Source organism: Branchiostoma belcheri, unplaced genomic scaffold (genome assembly GCF_001625305.1).
Source record: "Branchiostoma belcheri isolate BF01 breed outbred unplaced genomic scaffold, Haploidv18h27 scaffold1, whole genome shotgun sequence".
Classification (NCBI taxonomy): domain Eukaryota; kingdom Metazoa; phylum Chordata; class Leptocardii; order Amphioxiformes; family Branchiostomatidae; genus Branchiostoma; species Branchiostoma belcheri.
In genome coordinates, this window is record NW_017802379.1 from 1,678,202 (window position 1) to 1,699,452 (window position 21,251).

Here is a 21,251-nt window from a genome sequence, read left to right on the forward strand (position 1 = left end):
TGAAAACATAACCTTCTTGGCGAAGGTAATGAATCAAATGTTTCAAGACCAATTGAGGGACTACTTGAAAATAGTGGACATGCACTTCTCTGCAGCTGCAATTTTGCTTAATACAGATTTGGATGCAAGAATTTTCTTGTACTTCATATTTGAAAAGGGAAGGGACTTCAACTAATGATATTCTGCATTTACAGCAGCAAGATTATACCTTGTGCTTATCCCCTATCTTTCTATACTAGTATCTAATGTAACACATCATGAGGTTCAATACGTTGTAGGGTATTGGCAGCAATTTATTTACATTTCAGACCTGTTGTACACATTTTGGAATATTCTCTTGGAGCTTAGCTTTCACCTGTCACAAGTGGTTTGAAGCACAAATAAACTTAGGTGATCCTTGAAGAAAAAGGAATCATGGAGATCTTCATGATATTTATGAAATGTGCTCACTATTTGACTATAATTCTGGTTATTTTGCTTGAAGCATTAAATATAATGACATACATGTCAAGGCAGTTATGCCCAACTAGCCTGGTGTTATGCAAGATGTTGGTCCTGCTTACAGACAAAAAAAGGCTGCTGGTTCAAGTTGCCAAATTTGTAATAACATATTAATAATTTTTTCACATTTTTGAATGTACTTAATATCTTCCTAGACAATCATTTTGGCCAACCAATCTCAGCAGATACATGACATGTTAGTTCTACTACTAACTTGTACTAGTTGTAGCCATTTTTACTCATTCTTTATAGTCTCAAGTCCTGAAGACTTGCAAAATTAACCAAATAGTTTGAAGTCCTCTTCCTTCTCTGCTAGAACACTGCACAGGTGGTGACAGAATTATATTTTTCCATTAGATTTAGAGTTCTGGTGGACTAGTAGAATGTTGGAAACTTGGCAGAACTATCCCCTGCCCTTAGATTTGGAAGTTGTTGAGGTGTCTGGGAACGGAGCAGGACAGAGGGTGTCCATCAGTCCCTCTAACCAGGTGTGTCCGTTGATGATCTTTGTTGTCGCAATGATATAATCTGACGCGCCTGTCAGGAAGAGTTGATATGGTTGAGTGTTGATGAATCTATCAAAGATGGTGCTGTACTGTACTGTACATTTAATGTACAAAAATGTACATGTACAGATCAAAAGAAAAATTTCTGGCTAAAAAACATTGTCAACATACACAATGGAACCATGCAAAATGTTAAAACATCAAATTCTAAACTGAATTTGATGCTTTAACAGGTTGATGATTTGATTTGATGTTTTAACATTTTATCAAACTCGTTGAAGAGGTTCATCAGTCAAGTAAGATTAACAGTTAGTAGAATATTTCTTAATGTCACTGATCAAGGAATACTCTACTAACTTTTATCAAACTGTGTTTTTTTTTTCTATCAAACTTAATTCTAGGATGACTTCCAACACTTGTGTTTTGAAGTTATCTATCAGTGAATACTTACTGTCCTCCTGCTGGGACAGAAATCTGAGGGCTGCGATCTCTGCGTATGTCACTCCTCCCAGGAAGTACACCAGAGTCACCTTAGGACTCTCACTCCCTCCTCCTACTGAGGTGCCTGATGGGAAAAACAATCAATCAATCAATCAATCAATCAATCAATCAATCAATCAATCAATCAATCAATAATCTTTAACCTTGTCCCTGCTGCCTAACCCCATCACTGATACAAATTTGGCTAGCATCTAAGCATGAAGGTTAAACAGTGTCAGACATGGAAAGAAAGAAATGCATAGACCAACTTTTCAGCATGCATGCTGATGCAAAAATGTAAACTTCTCCCTGGTGCTTAACCCTCTAAAAAACCAATTGGGAATTAAGCCAATCATGATCAGCTACTTTGGTGTGCTAGAATTGAACCTTTCACAGTGATGTAATGACCATCTGTTATGTTGATGGCAACAGCTAGCAGCAGTATGAATCAGAACCAGTCATTGTGACCCTCAAGTAGATAACAGACAGTCACTGAAATCAGGGATGAAAAGCCCAATCATAGCATAAAGACCCTTCTTGTATATTATAAGACCTACGTTTCTTTCTCAGTCCAACGGGTATCCGCTGTGCCTCCTCGAACGTTGGTCCAGGCAGGATTCTCAGCACCTCTTCTATACTTCTCCAACCCGGACGGGCCAAGAACTGCGCCAGACGTACACTCAGGGGAGCGTATCCACTGAACACATAGGAGATGTCATTCGGGTTCTGGAACAAAATGTAAAACAAGAAATCAGAGATTCCAGACTCTAATCCTTGACTCTCTCAATTCTCCCATGTCATCTGGCTCCTCAGACCATTCTCTTGTATCAATCTTCTACCCTTACCTGTCAACTGTAATTGTAAGGCTGTACCAGTCTGACTTGTTAGATTTCCTTCATTTAAGATCATAATGAGAAAATACTCTGGGGGGAAATTGGGAACCCTGTCCACCTACACAAAGTGACAGGGAGTCAGATTCAAGAAAGTTAAATGGCATAAAAGCTGTTAACTTTAACCACAACCATCATTTTAGGTGTAGTACGAAGTTCTACTTGTATAAAGAGAAACCCACCTGTTCACTGACATCGTCCACCATTAGTCGGAGTGTTTTCCGTGTGGTTGGGTAAGTCCTCTGTTTCTGTAGTGTCAGCAGACCGGCTCTCTCCAGGTTATTCAGGGTGATGAGGTGCTCATATCCATAGGTCTGCAACAGGACAACATACAGTCTAGCATACAAAGTATTCTAGTGATTTTCTCTATATTCATATATCACAGTTTAAATCTAGTCTATGTATACAATCATATAACCCTGAGGAAAGGAAAAATTGTAGTGTTTTTTGTAGATTAACTGATATAACTAACTTAAGTAATCTAGCGAATGACACAAGAAAATAACTTCATATCCAGTCACATAACTAATTAACTAATCTTACCTGTAAGATTTCCCTCTTGTAATAGTCTAGAGCTTTCTGTTTCAGTCCATTGTTAGCTACAGACTGGATACACACTAACCGCAGAATCTGTAATAAATACACATCCATTATTATAACATTGTTACACACAGACATATAGGAGCCATGAATGAACTAGAGATAAAACTTGCAGTCCTTTATCACTGAGCTATAACCAACACATTGCTTCTGGAACAATGGCTCTGCTCCTAGTTTTGCTTTTCTAGGATTATTAATCAATAAATACAACATATATAACAAGTATCACAATGTACATTCATACAGGGCAATATTGTTTTTTAAACTGACCGAATTCCAGTTTCAAAACTCATATTACTGAGTCATTTACCTTGATGATTGGTTCCTTTCTTGCTATGCAGTCTTCAATATAAGGATTCACCTTGTCAGTGTCAATGCCGTTCAAAAACTCTGCAGAGAATAAAGCAAGATGACATGTTTAAAGCAAAAAAAAAACAAATAGAAGATCCAATAGAATGATAATTAAGATGAACAGTGGACCAATTGTATTCTAAGCCTTTCCAGTAAAGCATCCAAGTTGGTTGAGTGACCACAACTGGGACTCAAACTCATGACTCCTTGGGTCCAGCAACATGGTCACTAAAAGCTAGACTACACACATTACTGTCAGATACATTTGTATGGTGCTCACCTTGTTGCACAGTGAGGGATTCCATAAAATGGTCTGAATCTGTCACTTCCTTGATCATCTCTGCTATTGTTGTGTCTGGGTAAGACAGCATGATATATATTTGTTACATGTAACACCATACACATATTATGTAATTATCATGGTACATGTAAGTACATATAAGTCTGGCTAGCATGTGGAGCTAGCATACAATGCAAAAAGCATACACTGAGTCCTTGTAGTGGTGCTCAATTTATTTTCATCAGGTTGGTACATCGAACAAAAATACAGACTTACGATTAGCGAGGGAGATTTTTGCTGCTTGCATGTGGGGAAGTCTGGACACAAACTGCTTGATTTCACCAACCGTCTTGGCTCCATGTCTTTCCTGCAGCGTAAGTCAAACACAATGTCATGGTTAGAATGGTAACATTTGCAAAGTAAATTCATATTGCTTACCTTCACTACTGCTCTGTTTATAACCCAAACATATTCATATACATGTATGTGTATATGGTGACCAACCCCTCCAAATCTGTCTTGCCACTTTGCTACATAATGTAATCCAAAACCACCAGGTGTCTGTTACAGCACCAGTTGCCACAGTCACAGTGACATACATCTGGAAAAAGATAATAGTTTCCTTTCCCCGAAAGTAAACAGAATTACATTCCTATTTTTTAAGAATCCTATTTGTAATGACCACTTGTTCACTTTGACCAGATTTTGTTGGTTTTGACTGTATTAACAAATAGAACCCTACAAGTTTTGATGTGAACTAACCTCAAACTGAGCAGATATGAGTTTGGCCTTCCTGCTGAGTAAGGGTCCGATGGCATGGAAGTTCCTGTCTCGAGCCTCGGCGTACAGCTCCTCCGCTGAGTTCAGCACCAGCTTCTTCGGTTCTGTGGGCATCTCCTGGGGCCCGCCTGTCTGCTGCTTCGCGGACGCAAACTTCTCTGGAGGCAGTTTTACTGACGCTGCAAGAAAGATCAGAAACTGCAAATCACTTACAAAAACATGTAATGTCTGCGGTAGCAAAAGTTCACATGTGTGTGGAACTAAACCTTCCCATTAGAGGCAGGTGCAGCAAAAGGGAAGTCGGTGAATTATTTGTTTACAGTAATGATAAGTTCGGGGTACAGAAGTGACTGCGAAAACCACAAATATAAAAGTACCGCGAAAAATTGTGATTTATAGTATGACAGACACCACCTTACCCATACGGCTTAGTCAACATTCCAATCCTATAGAAAAAACACCAGCAAAGTTCTCTTTGCAGTAAAAAGATTTGGTGTCAAAGATTCAAAACCATACATCTCCTTTACAAGCTTACAGTTTTGCACTTTACACGACTACTCCACCCAGGTGTAAAATGGGTCCCTGACTTCGACTGGGGAAGTAAAAGGCAGTGGAAGGAGATGTACATGTATATGCTCTGCTTTCCAATTCCGTGGCCTATGGACTAACAACCCATTTCCCCTAAGGCCTACAAAACGACAAGCTGAACATTTCACGTACTGTTGTTAATGCCAAAGATCTCGTCGATGAGCCCCTCGTATGTGAGCTGTGTGGGGAGGGGAGTCATGAGGTCCACAGTCCTGTCCAGCAGCAGCAGACAGTCGATCTGAGGGGTGATCTGGGGTTCAGTTCCCGCCAACTCTCGCCGCATTCTCAACATCATGTCTGCCACGTGCTGAAAGAAAAATCACTTTCATTATTTGTCATTTCTTGGATTTGGATTTCTTGAAACAAAAATATATGATATACAGGTACAAAGTAGATGCAATGCTCATAGGCCTAAGGCTATAACCAAGCTGTAACATTCATCTTCTCAAGGAAATAAGTATTAAATAAAATAAACAGGTAGCCTTACATACATAGATAGTCTTCATTGTATATTCGTGGTCTGTCCGGCAAAGTAAAGGTCATAAAAATGCAGAAGTACATGTAATGCACAAAGACCTAATAATCATCAAAAACATGGGTTCCAAGACTACATTATACTTTAATACATTGTACATACATGTAGGTTCGGCTTCTTCTGTCTTCTTTTGGTAATGTTGGAGATATACATGTACATTGAGATGGGCTTAATTACATAACATACAGAGTTTCATAAGCCCTTACCCGAGCGCAGTCCCCCTTCCCACAGATGGTGGGGATGATGCCGTACAGAGCCTGGACAGACATCAGGGACTTGGCAGCGTAATACATGGACGTCATGTCATCCTCCAGGTAACAGTCCTGGGGAAGGGGGAAAGATCATCAGACAATATATTCTTTTCACAGTAGTAACTTGTTACAGTATATTAGTAGTAACTGATTCTGTATTTGCATCTGCAGAGCTGCCCTATGGCATAACAAACCAGATTCTGTATCTGTATAGCTAGAAAACTACTCTTCTGTGAAACATGCCAGCTTCTGTATAACCTTTATTATCACCATTTGGTGTAACCAGATATGGTGTTGTAGCAGACAAGCTTTGCAGGCATGTGACATGGCAGTAGCTGGTTAAAACAAAATAAATCAAGCAACTGGATAAATTCTCTGAGGATCTTGATTCATTTTCAATTTTGTATGATGTTAATGACAGACTCACCCTGAAGGTAGAATCTATTTCCATGGAGAGTAAGTCACTGTCAAACGGGATGAGATCCAGGGTGTACTCATCCACATTACTGAAGGTCCCATACACACCCAGTTCCTGTTGGAATAGGAAAAACATCATATACCATTAGTATAGCTGAAAAACCTCATATCACAAGAGGTCAAACCCTTTTAGATCGTAAAACTTAACAAGACTCAAGACAATTGGAACAACATTGTACAATGTTCATTGTGGGTCATACAATGAGAGCTTTTGTAAGAAGCAAGAAGTTGAACCTGTAAATATTCAACTCTACCACTGGTTGCTTGAAAAATATTGTATATTGAATTTTGTTACGTATCTGTATATGTAAACATGTAACCTTACAATGTATTGTAGTTGTAGTAGTAACACATGTTACCACATGCTCTCTATGTACCTTAAGTTTCTGCTCACAAAGCAGGCTCTTTCTGGGGACAAAGAAGATGTGGAACTCCTTGCGAGACCCTCCAGTTTCTTCCTCTCTGGGAGAGTAGATATAATGAAAAAAAGATTGTTACCTTACTGCTAAGTAATATTTGGAAACAATTGGGGTCTGAGGGAAAATCTTTTTGAAAGGAGGAGTAAATACATGTACAAATGTATAGTCATGTGCAGGTTTATTTTCCTTTAAGGCTATTATTCTTGCTTCATTCAGCTCAAAGATCTCAGATCAGGTTGACAAATACACTATCTTGAGAACTCTTCATTGCCAGGAATTGATTTGATTGATAATTTAAGATTTTATCAAGTCAGAATTCTTCAGCTTCATAAGGATGTTCTGGCTAGTACTTAATGTAAGAAACAGGAGGAGCTAGTAGAAACAGATAAAAACCTCTGGTCCTGGGTTCGAACTCACGAGTCACGACCAAACCCGGGCATGCGGCATGCCAGTCCACATGCCAACACTCTAACCACTCTGCTAAAAGGTGTAGACCCATCAGCCGGGTTAGTTGCTATCGCCTATAAAACCCCCCACTGTTACACTTACTTGAGTATGTTCTGTGCCACGATCTCCATGAGAGCCAGTTTGGGCCGACACAGGAAGATGATGTTGTTGACGTTAGCGGCAGGCAGGCGGCCAGGCCGAAGCTGGAACATCTTATCTACCTCATGCTCCTGGGAGATGGGGAAGTGAAACTCGGGTTAGTGAAAGTTATCTCCTCTTGTTGAACTGCTCCTTGCTCCAACCAGTTTACCTCACTAGTCCACTAGTCATGACTAGAGAAGACCTTGAAGTTGACATCATCTTTATGAAAGGATGCACCCATGACTAGTATCCTGATCTTCACTACAGCTTTAAGTGTTGTACTTCATGTTTTTCCATGTAACGTTATATGTATATGTATATGTACAATGTGACCTGTGCTTAGCCCAAAAATGTACAATAAATCTTATATGAAATGATATATTCATTCATAATGATTATTAATCTACCCTGGATGTTAACTCGTTCACTGCAGCTCACATTTATCTAGTTCTCTTAGCTCAGATCAGTTAAGAAAAGAGTGTAATTTTTTGCCTACATGATAAATTATAAATCATTTGAAACACCATTAATAAGGTCTTCATTCATTCCTTCATTAAATGCGTACACATGTAACGTTATGTACTGCCGGCAAACATATCATACCTTCAGCAGTGAGTACTCAGCAATCAGCCCGAATGGTCCAGTCAGTTGCTCGTCCCACACCACGGCCTAGTTGGAAAGTAATAATTTTCTCTGATATGAAGTGAGACATCTAATTACATCATAATATAAGTTATATTATAATGGTTAATACATATTTATTTTTGGATCGGGAACAGATATCAAAAGACGACAACATGTGTACTTTTTGACAGACAATCTAGCTCACTTGAGTTGGGTACACTTTTCAAGGAAATAATTTTCACTACATGTAACTACATTTTGTGTTCAAAAATTAAAACGCTTCCGTGTAAAAACAGTAATTATAACCCCCCTCCCCACATAATTTTAAACCCACATTCGTCGACACAGCGATAAGATATTGACAATGAAAAACACACATGGGTTACACAAGAAGCCTACCTTTGTTCCATCGCATTTGTCCAGACATTCCAGCAGCTCTTTTCGTGCAGCTTCTCTTAAAATCGCGAGGTTGACTCGGCCTCCACTCAGATGGGAAGCCGCCATCTTGGTTCATGTGACACACACGGGACGATCCAATAAATTATGGGGGAGGGTGTTCCGATTTTATAAATAGCTTGTGTTTGTGAGCGACCAGCTTTCATGTTCATTCGAATCATTTGTTTTCGGAAAGATACATGTTAATATCGTGGTTATATATTGAAAGTGTACCCTTCTGTTGGTTTAACAGTAGCATCGTTTATTGGATGTTAACGGATTGTCCCTCATGACCCTTGACACGACCCGTTAAGGTTCCCAAAGGGGCGTGGCCCAGGTAAAGCAAATATTATTCCAAATAGCTCACTTATTAAACTGCAGGTATAAATATATTTATTTGCTTGCATTTTCTAGTTCGTAAAATGACTATGTTTTGCCACAGGGTTTATGAAGAACAGGGTTTATGAAAACAATCAACAAAAATTAACAACAATGTATACTGCTCAGGTCCAACCTACATGTAACTGGTAATTTCTACTAGCCAAGAACTTATTTAGAAGGATGAAAAACTTTGTGTTTTCCCAAGCGCTAGCGTTGATTCCTCTTCCTTTCCTTCATTTTTTATCCCCTATTTCCTCTCTCCATGCTTTCTTCTTTTCTCTTCATCCCTGTCAAACTTACTCTCTTTAGCCTTCCTTCACTAGTGCTATTTCTTTCTGATTGAATTCTATTAACTGCTTTCTTTTCCTTTAATTAAGTGACTACTATCTGAAGTCGCCAGATGTCTCCTCTTCAGCAACTTAAGACGAGGGTCCATAGCAGTAAAGCGTAGGATGATCTGACCTGTACTACATATATTCACTGAATTTAATGGTTTATGTAATAACTGCGACATTAGCCCAACGATTAGAAAGACTTTGGGAAGGACGACAATTTTACAGACACGGTTTTCTATCATGGTTACTCATATATCAATAAAAGTCAGGCTTTTTAAACATTTCTTTAGCTCCATAAGATTGTAATTTGAATGAACTTCATCTGTGACGGGAATTCACATTATAAAGCTTGTTTTTGTAATTAGCGTGCAAAAGAATCTTTTCCAACATTGTCAAACCTTTTTCTACCATTTCAAGTTGATACTTTGCAAATGTAATCAGCTTTCCAATAAACTGGATAGAAGTAAAGATATATAAAAGCTGGTAAAAGCCAAGAAACGGTCGGGGGCGGGCGGTAGCGGGATAGCCGCAACCACCTGTTATACACTGGGTCCCGGTCAACTGACCCTCATTTGGAGCGTGAGCACCGTCATAAAATATTGATGCCTCACGGTGGGCCGCAATGGCTCTCAGCAGCATCCGCGCCGGCTCCAAATCCCCCCAGCACTCGCCCGAATCCGCGCCAAGATATTAACGACGACATTCTCGGCACGTTTCTGGATTTTCGTGCGGAGGTCTAGCGGGAATGCGCCGGCTCTTTCAGCGGGGGAAAACCGGAAATACCGGGTGTGACGCGCCCGCTCATCTAAATTCGTGCACCTTGGAGCCAGAGCCGGACAGCAAGATGGCGACAGTTATAGGAGGTTGGTGCCGTCAGCTCGTCAATTTCGCGACGTAATTTCCGTAATTCTCGTCCGATTTCATCATATTCTTTTTAGGCTCAGCACGTAAGGTCTTCCCTCTCGTTTCAGACAAAATGTCGGACGCGGAGTACAGAGAAAAGCTAATACGGACCGTCAAAAAGGAGGTAAGGGGACGGTTCCTTATATTTTTCGCGTACTGTGTTTGATGATCCGGTAGCGTATGGAATGATCGCAGAGGCGAAGTGGTCGATATTATAGCCTTCAATATGTATTGAGAAATCACGGCTGTTTTTTTCAAGTGTGTCGTCTGTGTTGGGTGTGAGGGGGCGGGGCAGGGAGGCTACAATATGGGGTGATATTGGACATTTCGGGGTGGTGCTTTGAACCCACGTTTCTAGCCTTCAGAGCGATCAAGCGAATGTAAAATTGTAGTCCCATGGTACACGCTGTATTTCTCTTCCTGTAACTGCCCGTTTGACGAATCGTATCCTACGGTTTATAGTCGTTGAGGGAGCAGTGAAAGTGAGTCCCTTGCTGTTGTGTTATGGCAGACGACATAGCATATTTGACACACCATGTATCCAGCGAGCCATAACAAAATAAACTGATAATTAGAACAGGTGAATTCACAGGTAAACCCCATGTTTACCTGAAGATTCTCCTGTTTATTTATCTGCCTGTGGATGTATTTTTAGTTATAACTGATTGAAAATTTTCCATGTTTCACATACATCGCAACTGACCTAAATATGAAAATTTATATATATTCTGTTCACCTGTTGTACATGTAGCTTAAGTGTGAATGGATGCTACATAGGGATGTGAAGATAGTGTTATAATAGTTTTATACAGATGCAATCTTACAACTAGTGACAATTAAGGGAAACTGGTCACTGGTTACTGTATAATTAATGTTCCTTAGTCAGTGGAAAAAATAATTCAATGTCCAGGTTGTCCTTATGCAGATGATATTAGCCTGGGTACCATCTGGATTTTCGCTGGGCAACGCTAAAAGAAAATGTGATTTTTTCGAGCGTGGCGGAGCAAAAATCCGGATGGTACCCAGGCCAGATGATATAGCCTGAGAAAAGGTTTGACTTTGATATGTAAATTGGGGTTATATGTTTAACACTGAGGCAATTATGATATTTGTGACTATCATAACAGCATAATTGTTTATGCCCGCATTTGTTACATTTTGCCTGTCTGTGAAATTGTTTTTGGTTACATGCATCAATACGAAACGTGTGGGAAGGAAAAAGTAATATTTCTTTCATGTTAATGAAGATCCTCTTGACTATATGGGTTTCCATACTATGCAGTGGTAATAAAGTGGGATGTATGGTCTCCTCCCACCTAATTATGATATCTAGCACCTTGATGGTGAATTATGAATAATTGAAATCCTCAGTGGATTGCATGTATCTGGTATTTAAAAAACTACAGGGTCTTCACCCGCACACCCACTCACCTTAACCCACTCACTCTCTGTTTTTGTGTTCCCTAATTTTCATCGGGAGGTTTAGAGCTCTAGGATATCAGGATTGATAATAAAAATTTGTCTAATTGAAAAAGAATAGTTAGAATATCTCATTTAAACAGACTGTGGGTAATCTCCAAGCAGATCTTTTGATAGCTGCAAGTCAGTATTAAGTTGGCAAGAGTGGGAGCATCCGTTAATGGCTGTTGAATAAAAAAAGATACAGTACAAAAATGAAAGCCTGATAAAAACACCTGTAGTGAAAACATGTAAAAGATAAAGCAGAAGCTTGAACCTTGGTAAGTAAATATAGTATGTTTGTGTTTGACATACATGCCACTGGCCCAGCCCATTGATCAATGCACTTTGTTTACAGCAAACAAACCTCACACCATAAACCAAGGTTTTCTATTACCTCGTGGCTTAGCGACCAACCTGTGCGCAACCCATTCTATTATTATTTAGATAAAACCTCAGTCTATATAATGAGATTGGTAGCTAGTACCCTCAGTGCGTTGTCAAAATGGTAGGAATTTTAATAGATGTTCTTAATCTAAAGATTCCACTCAATTTTGTGACATGCACTTTGAATAAATAACACTTTTGAATTAATTTTAAGGTCAGTTTAAATATTTGGTAGATGATATGCTCCAAAACAAACTCCTTTTTTTCCAGGCCAAGAAAAACAAAAATGCTGCAAGTGCTGCATGTCGCATGTAGTGTTGTGGCCAGTGTAACTGTCAAATAACATCTGGACTTGACACTCTAATTAAGAATAGTTTGCCTCATTAGCACCAATACACTCATTTCTGTGGGCAAACATGTAGTAAACCATGCAAACAAAAAATACACATTATATCCATCCCAAGAGGCCGTTGACTCAGAACCCAAAATGTAAACATCTGTGGCTTAAAATAAAAACAGTACGTGCCCAGGTTAAAATAATACTGGGCACGTACAATATCTCTGCCCTGAGTAATATGGTATGTACACATATGGGCCACTGACACTGTATGGTTTACATGTACATTTACAATTATACATGTACTATAAGACATTTTGCTTGCTCATTTCAAAATGTGCAAGTACGTACTTATACAAGTATGGATATATACTTGTTCTCTAATGTTTGCTTTTACACACCTTGATGAAATGTTTTATGGTCGATCCACAAAGTGACTGCTAGATTGAACCCCTGGCTTTCTGCCCAGAAAAGACTGTCAGAACCACCATGTTTCTTCTATACTGAGATACGTGTTTCCTCAACATTTGCAGACAGACTAAAATACCAAGGGAGTTTCCTGACATTGTTCAATGTCATGGTACATGCTTCTATGTTAGCTAAGCTTACTGTCAGTGGTGAAGTGTAACTTAAGCTAGAGCATGAATCAACTTTAATTTACATCATTGCCAGCAACAGAGCAGGGTTTCAATCCACAGCCTTGCTGTCTGGAAGCGGAATTGCTTATGAACTAGACCATAGCAGTCGCACTGTCTCATAATCTGAGTACCGGTATCTTGGTTTTGTTATCTCGGAATATGTAAGGAGGAATGCCATTATCTTTGGATTCATCTTCACTCACCCATGCTCAGGCAGAAAACAATATCTGTATTGAGTGGGAGGGAGAAGATAGAGCCTTCATATAGCCCAAACCAGGGAGAATACAATGAACTTTGACATTGTAGGTCATACTGGAGACTCATTGGCTGGCTGGTGAAATGGATTTTTCTTTAAATAGCAAAGCTGTATGCAGTCATATTTTATGCTGTAATTTTTGCTCATAAGAAAAGTTTGCAACTATTCGAGTATGAATATTATGATGGATATCAAATCTTGAATTGTTTAAAGACTTTCACCTAATTGTTTTTTTCAAACTTACATGTAAGATACAATGAAAATCCAAATAAAAAAGACAAGTACTTTTTGTGACCAGTGGTCTCTTATTCACTTATCTGCACATTTGTTTTATTCTGAACCATCATTGCAGACACTTGTTAAAGCTCAGTTTTTTTATCCTCACTTCCTGTTTAGTCAGAAACTTTGAAGTTCCAAAGTACTATTTGATCCACAGTGCCCTGGGTATACATCTAATTTTAGGACTGTGAGTCATAAAAAAAGAGCTCGTAAACTCTTACTTATACCCAAAAGAAAATAATTCTTCAATCTGCTAGCTATAGTGCTACCCCGGGTGACATCATGGTACTTTACAATCTCTTGAATTGACAGTTACTACCTCCCATTGAATATCACAGTAGATATAAACTAGCCTTTAGGGGTGGCAACTGGTGATCTTGTGGTTTAAGGGTAGTTGACCTAGACTATGAAGGTTCTGGGTTCGAATCCCTGGCAGGCACCGATGTGGTGTCCTTCATTGTGAAAGGCACTACATTTGGCATTTTTCCATGCATGGAGCCCACCCATGCTCAACTCAACTGCATCCATAATGCATAAACCACTAAAGCCACCTCGGTGGCAAAATAAGTTAGTACAGTAACTATACTTAGAAGTACAAGCTGTGTATACAAGAAACTGACATCACAGTCAACAGTACATTACCCATTCTCTCATTGTGAAGTATTAATCAGCTCTTAATAGGCCAAACCACATTCATTTGTTGAAAAAAACCCACTGAACTTGAAAACCAATTAAAAATGTAGACTCTGGTGTATTGCCCTTGTGGGAAACCTGTACTCTTGAGTAATGTATAATATAATAATAAATAGAACTGGAGTGGGATAGTCTCGCAACCAGGAGAGACTTCAACCGACTCCTGATCATGTACAAACTGGTATCAGGTTCTGTCCCATCCCACCTCCAGCTCTTAATTCCCACCACCAGAGACAGCCGAAGACAACTGAATCTCCGCCTACGGAACGATACACATCTGCACGTTCCTTACTGTAGAACAAACACCTACGGAAGCAGCTTCGTTCCATACACCACACGTCTATGGAACAATCTTCCGAAGGAAGTGAAGGAAGCCACATCTCTCCTCCAGTTCAAACAGAGGTGTAGAGCCCACATGTTGTCATCCCGTCACCACCAGGGGTACCGTAGGCTCGGTGACCGCCGCAGCAACATACTTGCCACGAGACTCCGCATCGGCTGGTGCCAGCTTAACTCCACGCTGGCCAAGTTTAACCTTACCGGCCGGGGATGTGCCTGTGGTGCAACCTCGGAGACAGTCACACATTTCCTCCTGCACTGCCCACTGCACGCAGCGGCACGACAAGACCTTGCCACTGCTGTGTACCGCCTCGTGAGACGGCCCCTCTCCACCAGCGTTCTACTCAACGGGTCCCCGGGCAATGACATCACATTAAACGAAAGCCTCTCACACTCCTTCCACACTTACATCACTTCAACAAACCGTTTCTAGGCACTTCCAGCTGTTCCTTTCTAACCTTGTTATTTAGTATCCTTTTTTTTCTCATATAAGGTAGTCTGACTATGACTTATTTTATCGACCTCTGACCTCCAAATGTGTTATTTTAGATGTGTATATATATTTACTCCGCTAATTGGAATGATATAGGTTCTTATGATCATTTTTTTTTTGTAATTTCACACTGTTGATATTATGTGCCCTATATGTTTTGTCCTTATGTGTTGACTCTCTAACATCAGCTTTGCTGCCTTGAGAGTCAGTGTAATGTCTTGTTGCATTTTCAATAAATAAATAAATAAAGAAATAAATGTATAATACCATTTAGTAAGTATTTCTGTTTTGATGATATATAGCTAGGCTGCGGTTCATAACATTTTTGTTTGACGTAAGATGACTGTCCATTTACAGAATTGTTTTGTTTGCTGCGGTCATAAAGCCGGAGGTGAAGTGGTTTTATAAGCTCAGACTGCGACCACAGTACTTACCCAAGCAACAGATGATGGGCCTGCCTGGAGCACTACCACTGTAAATGTCAGAGAGCAAGAAGCAAATAAAATCACTGGTCTTTGCAGTTTGGTTGACTCGTAAGTCCGGCATTGCTGTCTGTCATGTTGGGCGTGTTAGCTCTCATTCCAACTACATGTTCTGTTCTATATTCTGAGGCCAAAGCAATTGATTTTCTTGGTTTTCAAACACTTTGATATAAAAATCAAGCCAGAGGAGAGGATGAAAAACAAAATTGAACATTTTGTACAGAGTCATTCAAGTGTATGTAATTTATGGTATTTTGTATAAATTTTGCATTACCTAGCATGTGGCTGTGGGCAAACTCAATTTGCTGTAATGACTATTGGCTCAAGAGCCTTGTGGTGCTTTAACTGGCTTTCTTTTATTGGCATGGCAATATATACTGATCCAGAGAATGGAATTGATGTTTGACCCTGAGCCTTTGAGAACTAAAAACTACTTTGAATAGACTATAAAAGGTTCATAATCATCATTTCAGTGCTATAAATGCATCTCTATAAAATTTAAACTGATGTCAGGGCTCAAAATCCTTTTTTCTGCATACCTGCACAGGTGCAGGCAACATTCAAAATTACATGCAGCAGACACGTCTTACCAACTCCAATTTACCTGAGTGTACTAACCTGCCTATACTCAGTACATGGACCAGTGCAGGTTACATGTAGGTGCAGGTAGACATCAGAGATACTTGCACAACTCCAATTTTACCTGCACTAACTGCATATACCCAGTGCTGGTTAGGTGCAGATTAAGCGCAGGTAGACATCAGAAATACCTGCACAGCTCCTGTTTTTTTTAATACATGTACTAACCTGCATATGCAGGTAGCATTTTGAGCCAGGCTACAAATGTATGTATCCTTCCAGGTAATGAGGTTTACAGAAAGGGCTGGTAAGATATCTTTGAAGAGCAAAGCAAACAGAATGACACGTATTGTGTACTCAATGAATAGTGTTAAACAAGATTAGTACCTCATTAAAGAAAGCAAATATCTAATATATCTATGACTTCACTGACTTCAATGCAATAGCAATTTACATATTGTACAAATGAGTAACAATATATTAATATTTTTAATAAAGGGGGTCATCTATATCAGGACACCAACCATCATACCAACAGTGATAGACTTCTTGACACTTTGACATATTAGTCACCTGAATTCTGAAGAAGATTGCAGTAGGACATGTCAATGAAGATTAGACATCTAGGTAATGAAGTACACAAGCAACTGGATAGATTTGTTTTTAAAACCGCAGCTGTTTGAAGTAGCAAAAATGCATAACTTTTTTCAGAATCTGTAGTTGAACAGGTAATAACCAAAAACTATGAGTTGATATGTAAAATTTTTTAGACCATAAGGAACAAATGACGATAATGAGTCAATTAGCTCTTGTTGCTTGAGTACAGGAGCTAATGTTGTCTTGCGGGGGTGGCATGGCGAGGTCCCAAAGTGCCTTTGCAGTAGGGCAGTTGAAAATTTGATTCTGGTCATTAAATCATTGAGCTGGAAGAAAGTTTTAGCTCTGCACTCTGCTAACTACCATTACAGATGAACTTAAGTGCCAATATAAAAAGTGTATAGTGCTGATTTACATTCTGCACATCACCCCTTGTAATTTTGTTAAACCATGTATAATATCGTAATCATGACAGTCATTACCCTGGGGTGGAAGGATGCCAGACGCCTACGCAGAGTTATAAAAACAAACTAGATACCAATAATTCCTACACCAACCTTCACTGCACAGGAAATGCATGGAAATTGCATGTATGATAAACGATGCAATTTGGATACTTTGAGTTCCATGCTGTTTATTGCATACAATTTTCCTTAGGGCAGTAAGACTCCCTAAGTGAGTAAACAGGTTTGCGACAGCAAATTATGGGCTTTCTTGGGATTCATAGTTAGGAAAGTGTTGTACAAACTGCAGCATTCTTGTGACAGAAATGGCTGTCTTATATCCCTGTTGACATCCAGCTCTGTCACAGGCTTACTGAAAATTCTACAACATGTATTGCAGGATGCCTTCGTAAACCAGGCAGCATTTGCAGATCTTTTTCAAATTGATGACCCCTCCTGTTGAATGCTCTGGCAATACATAAATTTGGTTATCAGTTATTTTGACTTGTAGATTATCCCCATGGGCCATGCAACCAGGATTTACCTGCATTTATCTCCAACTAGTGTTCCAATGCACGCATCAACATGCTGCAAACAAAATTGCTATGAACGTGTCATCACTCTCCATGGTGCTGATTTTCCTGTTGCTTGAGTTTTCCATGTAAAAAAACGTTTTCTTCATAAACAGTACAATTTTGTTTCCAGATTCCAAACACATTTGATACCAGACACAAATTTTGCCTGGAAGCTGTAATGTAGTCATCATGTACATGATTGTATTTCCTCTGTTCTTCCGTCCTTGTATCTTCTGTAATTGGCTGGTAATTGGACAGTTCCGATTCAGAACAGAGCTGCTTGCACAGACAAAATGTTATTACCTCAGATTTTAAGACTGAGTCTAAATGTATCAGATATAGCTGAGCATGTCCTTGATTGGAAGTCTCAAAATCTGATCACAATCATATCTTTTTTCATGCATAAAGGCTGTGATTACGAGCTGGTGGAATCCTGACTTGCCCGCACAATCAAAGGGAACGTAATCAACATGATGTTTGTAACTTTATGTATATTCTCATAAAATTCTACACAAAACCTTGCTGATAATGTTTCTTATAAGTTAGGGCATACTGTAAATTTAGCAACGCTGTGAGATACTCCTCATTGCAGTCACGTATAGCTTGGAGGACCAAGGGAAACAAGTACCTTTGGCATTTTCAACACCAAAACCACTTCAAGCAGACTCCTGCGGTGATTTGTAAGCCCCAAGGCCCGGCTTGTCCAAACTGATCTGCTCAATCATGATGCAGAACTTGTCAAGTGCAAGACAGGCACCGCCTGACCAGAACAGATCCCACATGACTTGAACCTCTGGACACCAAAATGCACTTAACAGATTGCCTAGAGGTGGTGGCAGGTGCAGAGGAAAGGGGATAAAAGGAGCTCAATGTGGTGATGAAAGATGTGAGATATTCTCCAAAGCTGGCCATGTATCATTCTGAGCACGGAAGGAAGCCCAAGTGACGTATCCAAGACAACAACTTCAAGCAGAGTTTCTGTGCTATGATGTTCATGAAAGCCCCAAGGCTAGTTGGCTTGTATGATTGTAAATTGAATTGCTAGCATCCTGTGGAATGAGACAACCAAACACAACACAGACCTACAGACAGATATACATGTAACTTAGCAAAGTTGGCAAAAATTGGCAACTTGGACAAAAATCCTAGGACATTGGTAACTAGGAAAAATGCAGATAAAAGTACCCCATTGCCCATACCTCATTGCAAGCTCCATTCTGAGAACTGACATCATTTTGGATGCCTATTAAAGCACCACTCCATAGAGACATATAATTTGTATGTAATTTAGTTCTTACATTATTTTTTCTACCACCATATTGTTATTTTTCCCAGCCCTCTGTTTAACTCTTTCACTTTTGCTGAGTTTTTACTTAAAAGTGTCCTAGGCCCAACAAAATAAATTGGTATGGCCTAACAGCAGAATCAAAACATTCATTCTGAAGGAGCATGGCTGGTTGGAAGGGAATAAATTGGAACCATGAAACAGTGTGACTGACAGCAGCCTTATGTTGTACGTCATCATGTGCGACATAATCGAATCAGTTCCGGAGGGCGCACAGCTCATTTTATGAATAATTGCAAGCCTTATATGGTACAATATTGTGTGATTAACCGAAATGAGATTTAGTCCCACTGGAGCCTGATTCAATCATGTCAGGCACCATGGCGTGCAGTGTCTTTTCCGGTACTCAGGTTTAATGACATTGAACTTGACGCAAAGTTGAGTTGACGTCCTTGACGTGGGTTGTCCCAAGCAGTGTTCTAGCTAGCCTGAAATTTTTTTCTCATCATCTCAATCTTGTTTGACATAATATGATGTTGAATCCGACAATCCTTAGCTTAATAAAACTAAAACTGGTCAGAAACCGTAGTCATTATTCTTTTTGTACATCATAGGCGGTAACAGTCAATGCAGCAAATAAAAATCAACTTACAACTAAATTTATATATAAATGCACTGTACATGGACCAGTGCAGGTTTATTGTAGGTAGAAATCAGAAATATTAGCTCCAATTTTACCTGCAGTAACCAGCAGGTGATATACATGTACTGATACATTACTTGTTTGAAGTTTCATGAAAAGTGCGTGGGGTGGTCAACTCTCTATGGACATGTGATTGAAAGCTTTGGTGGCCATTCATTTCCTAGATGGCATTTCTGAACATCGAGAGCGGCCATTAGTGTTCCCACAAGAGACCGTAAAGTGGATCCTGAGGATGTGTAGAAGTGTCTATAGCCACACCAACGATGGCTTTTAAGTCTGGGGTATAGGAAAAACATCCATCTTTGCATGGTTTTATTACCAAGTACTGTTTGGCCTCCTCAATTCAGTAAGTTCCTCCCTAAAACCCAATTACTTGAGTCTCCAAATGAAATCTACTCACAAGGCTAATATTTGCACTAGTGCTCCCTTCTGGACATGTGTATACCCAAGAGTTGTATAGTCAACTGAAAGCTCTCCATAATGCATCTTGTGAGCCTTGTAGTTTTATTTAGGGTAATCTGCGTGGGAAGAAGTGGAGATCTGAAGCTGAAAGGCTCTTGTATGTCTTTTATGAGAGATGCTGAGGGTCATTCTGATGTGGCCTTGGATCAACAAAGCAATGAAATCCACATGGAACTTGAGTACTAAGATGTCTGTTAATTTTGATTATCGGTAAATATTTTTATCAGCCTGTCAGGTTAGTACGTAATTTGAATGGTAAACTTCTTTTATTCACAACCATTATTTTACATGATTGAGCTGTAACAAGTTTTGATAACTGTCTGTTATCTTCATCAGGGTTAATATGACTGGTTTATATATATACACATATGCTTAGTACACTTTTCACAATTTCTCCATTTGCACTGATTGTTCAAATAAGAGCATTATTTGTCTTAGCTTTATTTCTTACTGTCTCTGCTTATTCAATAAAGTACTTAAAAATTTGCCTGCTGGCTAAGATTTTATTGTTGTGAAGAAAGGGGTCAAGGTCAGACAAAAGATTCTAAGAGATTGCAGAATGATATACTTTTGAAATCCTAACATTATATAAAGTTAACATACAGTTGTAATAAATCCATAGGCATATATTCTTTAAAAAATTATTACAGTTATAATCTATACACCTAGTAAGATTGTATAAAGATCATTGTTGATATCTTGGTCATCATCGAGAATGACGGACAAACAACATGAGCATGAACACTAAAATCATTTCTAATGAATCAACCATATAAGTACATGATCTACCTGTAGTGCTGACATATTTACTGGTATATATTCACTACTGTATGACATGACATTACTGCACTCACTAAGAAGACATGTAAAATAGAAGAAAAATATCAACACAACATGTCTCTATTCTTGACATACTACATTCAAGCAAGATGTCAATTTAACATTTTTTTGCAACATGTGTTCAATGAACTAAGATTTGGAAAGATTCCTTTATGGAATTTATAGTAATCACTGATAAACTGTTACATACAAGTAGCACATTCTACTGTGGAAGTCAGATAATGTGAATCAGACCTGGAGTGTTTTTGTAAAATGTCAATCTATTCCCAGTTTTAGAAATCTGTGGGCAAATTTCAGATAAAACCCATAATTAGTCATTGACCTTTGAAATGGCTGAGCAACTGTCTGCATTATTCACGAATTGTTACAAGTAGGTAGCCATTTGAATCAGTGGGTAAATCTTCTGTCTTAAATTTTGGAGGTTGGGAGTGACGCTGGTTGTCATGGGAGTTTACAGGCTTCTTGCAATGACTATTTGCTG

At 39.2% G+C, this 21,251-nt stretch overlaps 2 protein-coding genes across 7 annotated transcripts in view; one reads left to right on the forward strand and one right to left on the reverse strand.

Annotated features, from left to right (window-relative positions):
* Positions 1 to 31: 31 nt before the first annotated feature.
* LOC109463343 (vacuolar protein sorting-associated protein 33A-like) lies at positions 32 to 8,390 on the reverse strand. Its single transcript, XM_019760121.1, has 16 exons — positions 8,270 to 8,390; positions 7,850 to 7,915; positions 7,208 to 7,335; positions 6,617 to 6,701; positions 6,190 to 6,294; positions 5,718 to 5,834; positions 5,109 to 5,283; positions 4,371 to 4,567; positions 3,885 to 3,975; positions 3,609 to 3,683; positions 3,288 to 3,367; positions 2,921 to 3,007; positions 2,560 to 2,691; positions 2,045 to 2,213; positions 1,459 to 1,572; positions 32 to 1,038 (listed from the first exon to the last, which is right to left on the reverse strand). The coding sequence occupies exons 1-16, from the start codon at positions 8,372 to 8,374 to the stop codon at positions 905 to 907; spliced, it is 1,860 nt and encodes a 619-aa protein (XP_019615680.1). The 5' UTR covers positions 8,375 to 8,390; the 3' UTR covers positions 32 to 904.
* Positions 8,391 to 9,611: 1,221 nt separating this feature from the next.
* LOC109463293 (small G protein signaling modulator 2-like) overlaps positions 9,612 to 21,251 on the forward strand; it is a 42,789-nt gene continuing 31,149 nt past the window's right edge. For all 6 annotated transcript variants that reach the window (XM_019760043.1, XM_019760076.1, XM_019760067.1 and 3 more), the window contains exons 1-2: positions 9,612 to 9,884; positions 9,993 to 10,048. In XM_019760043.1, the coding sequence (XP_019615602.1) occupies positions 9,767 to 9,884; positions 9,993 to 10,048 (174 nt within the window). In that variant the 5' untranslated portion in view covers positions 9,612 to 9,766. The remainder of the gene's footprint in view (positions 9,885 to 9,992; positions 10,049 to 21,251) is intronic.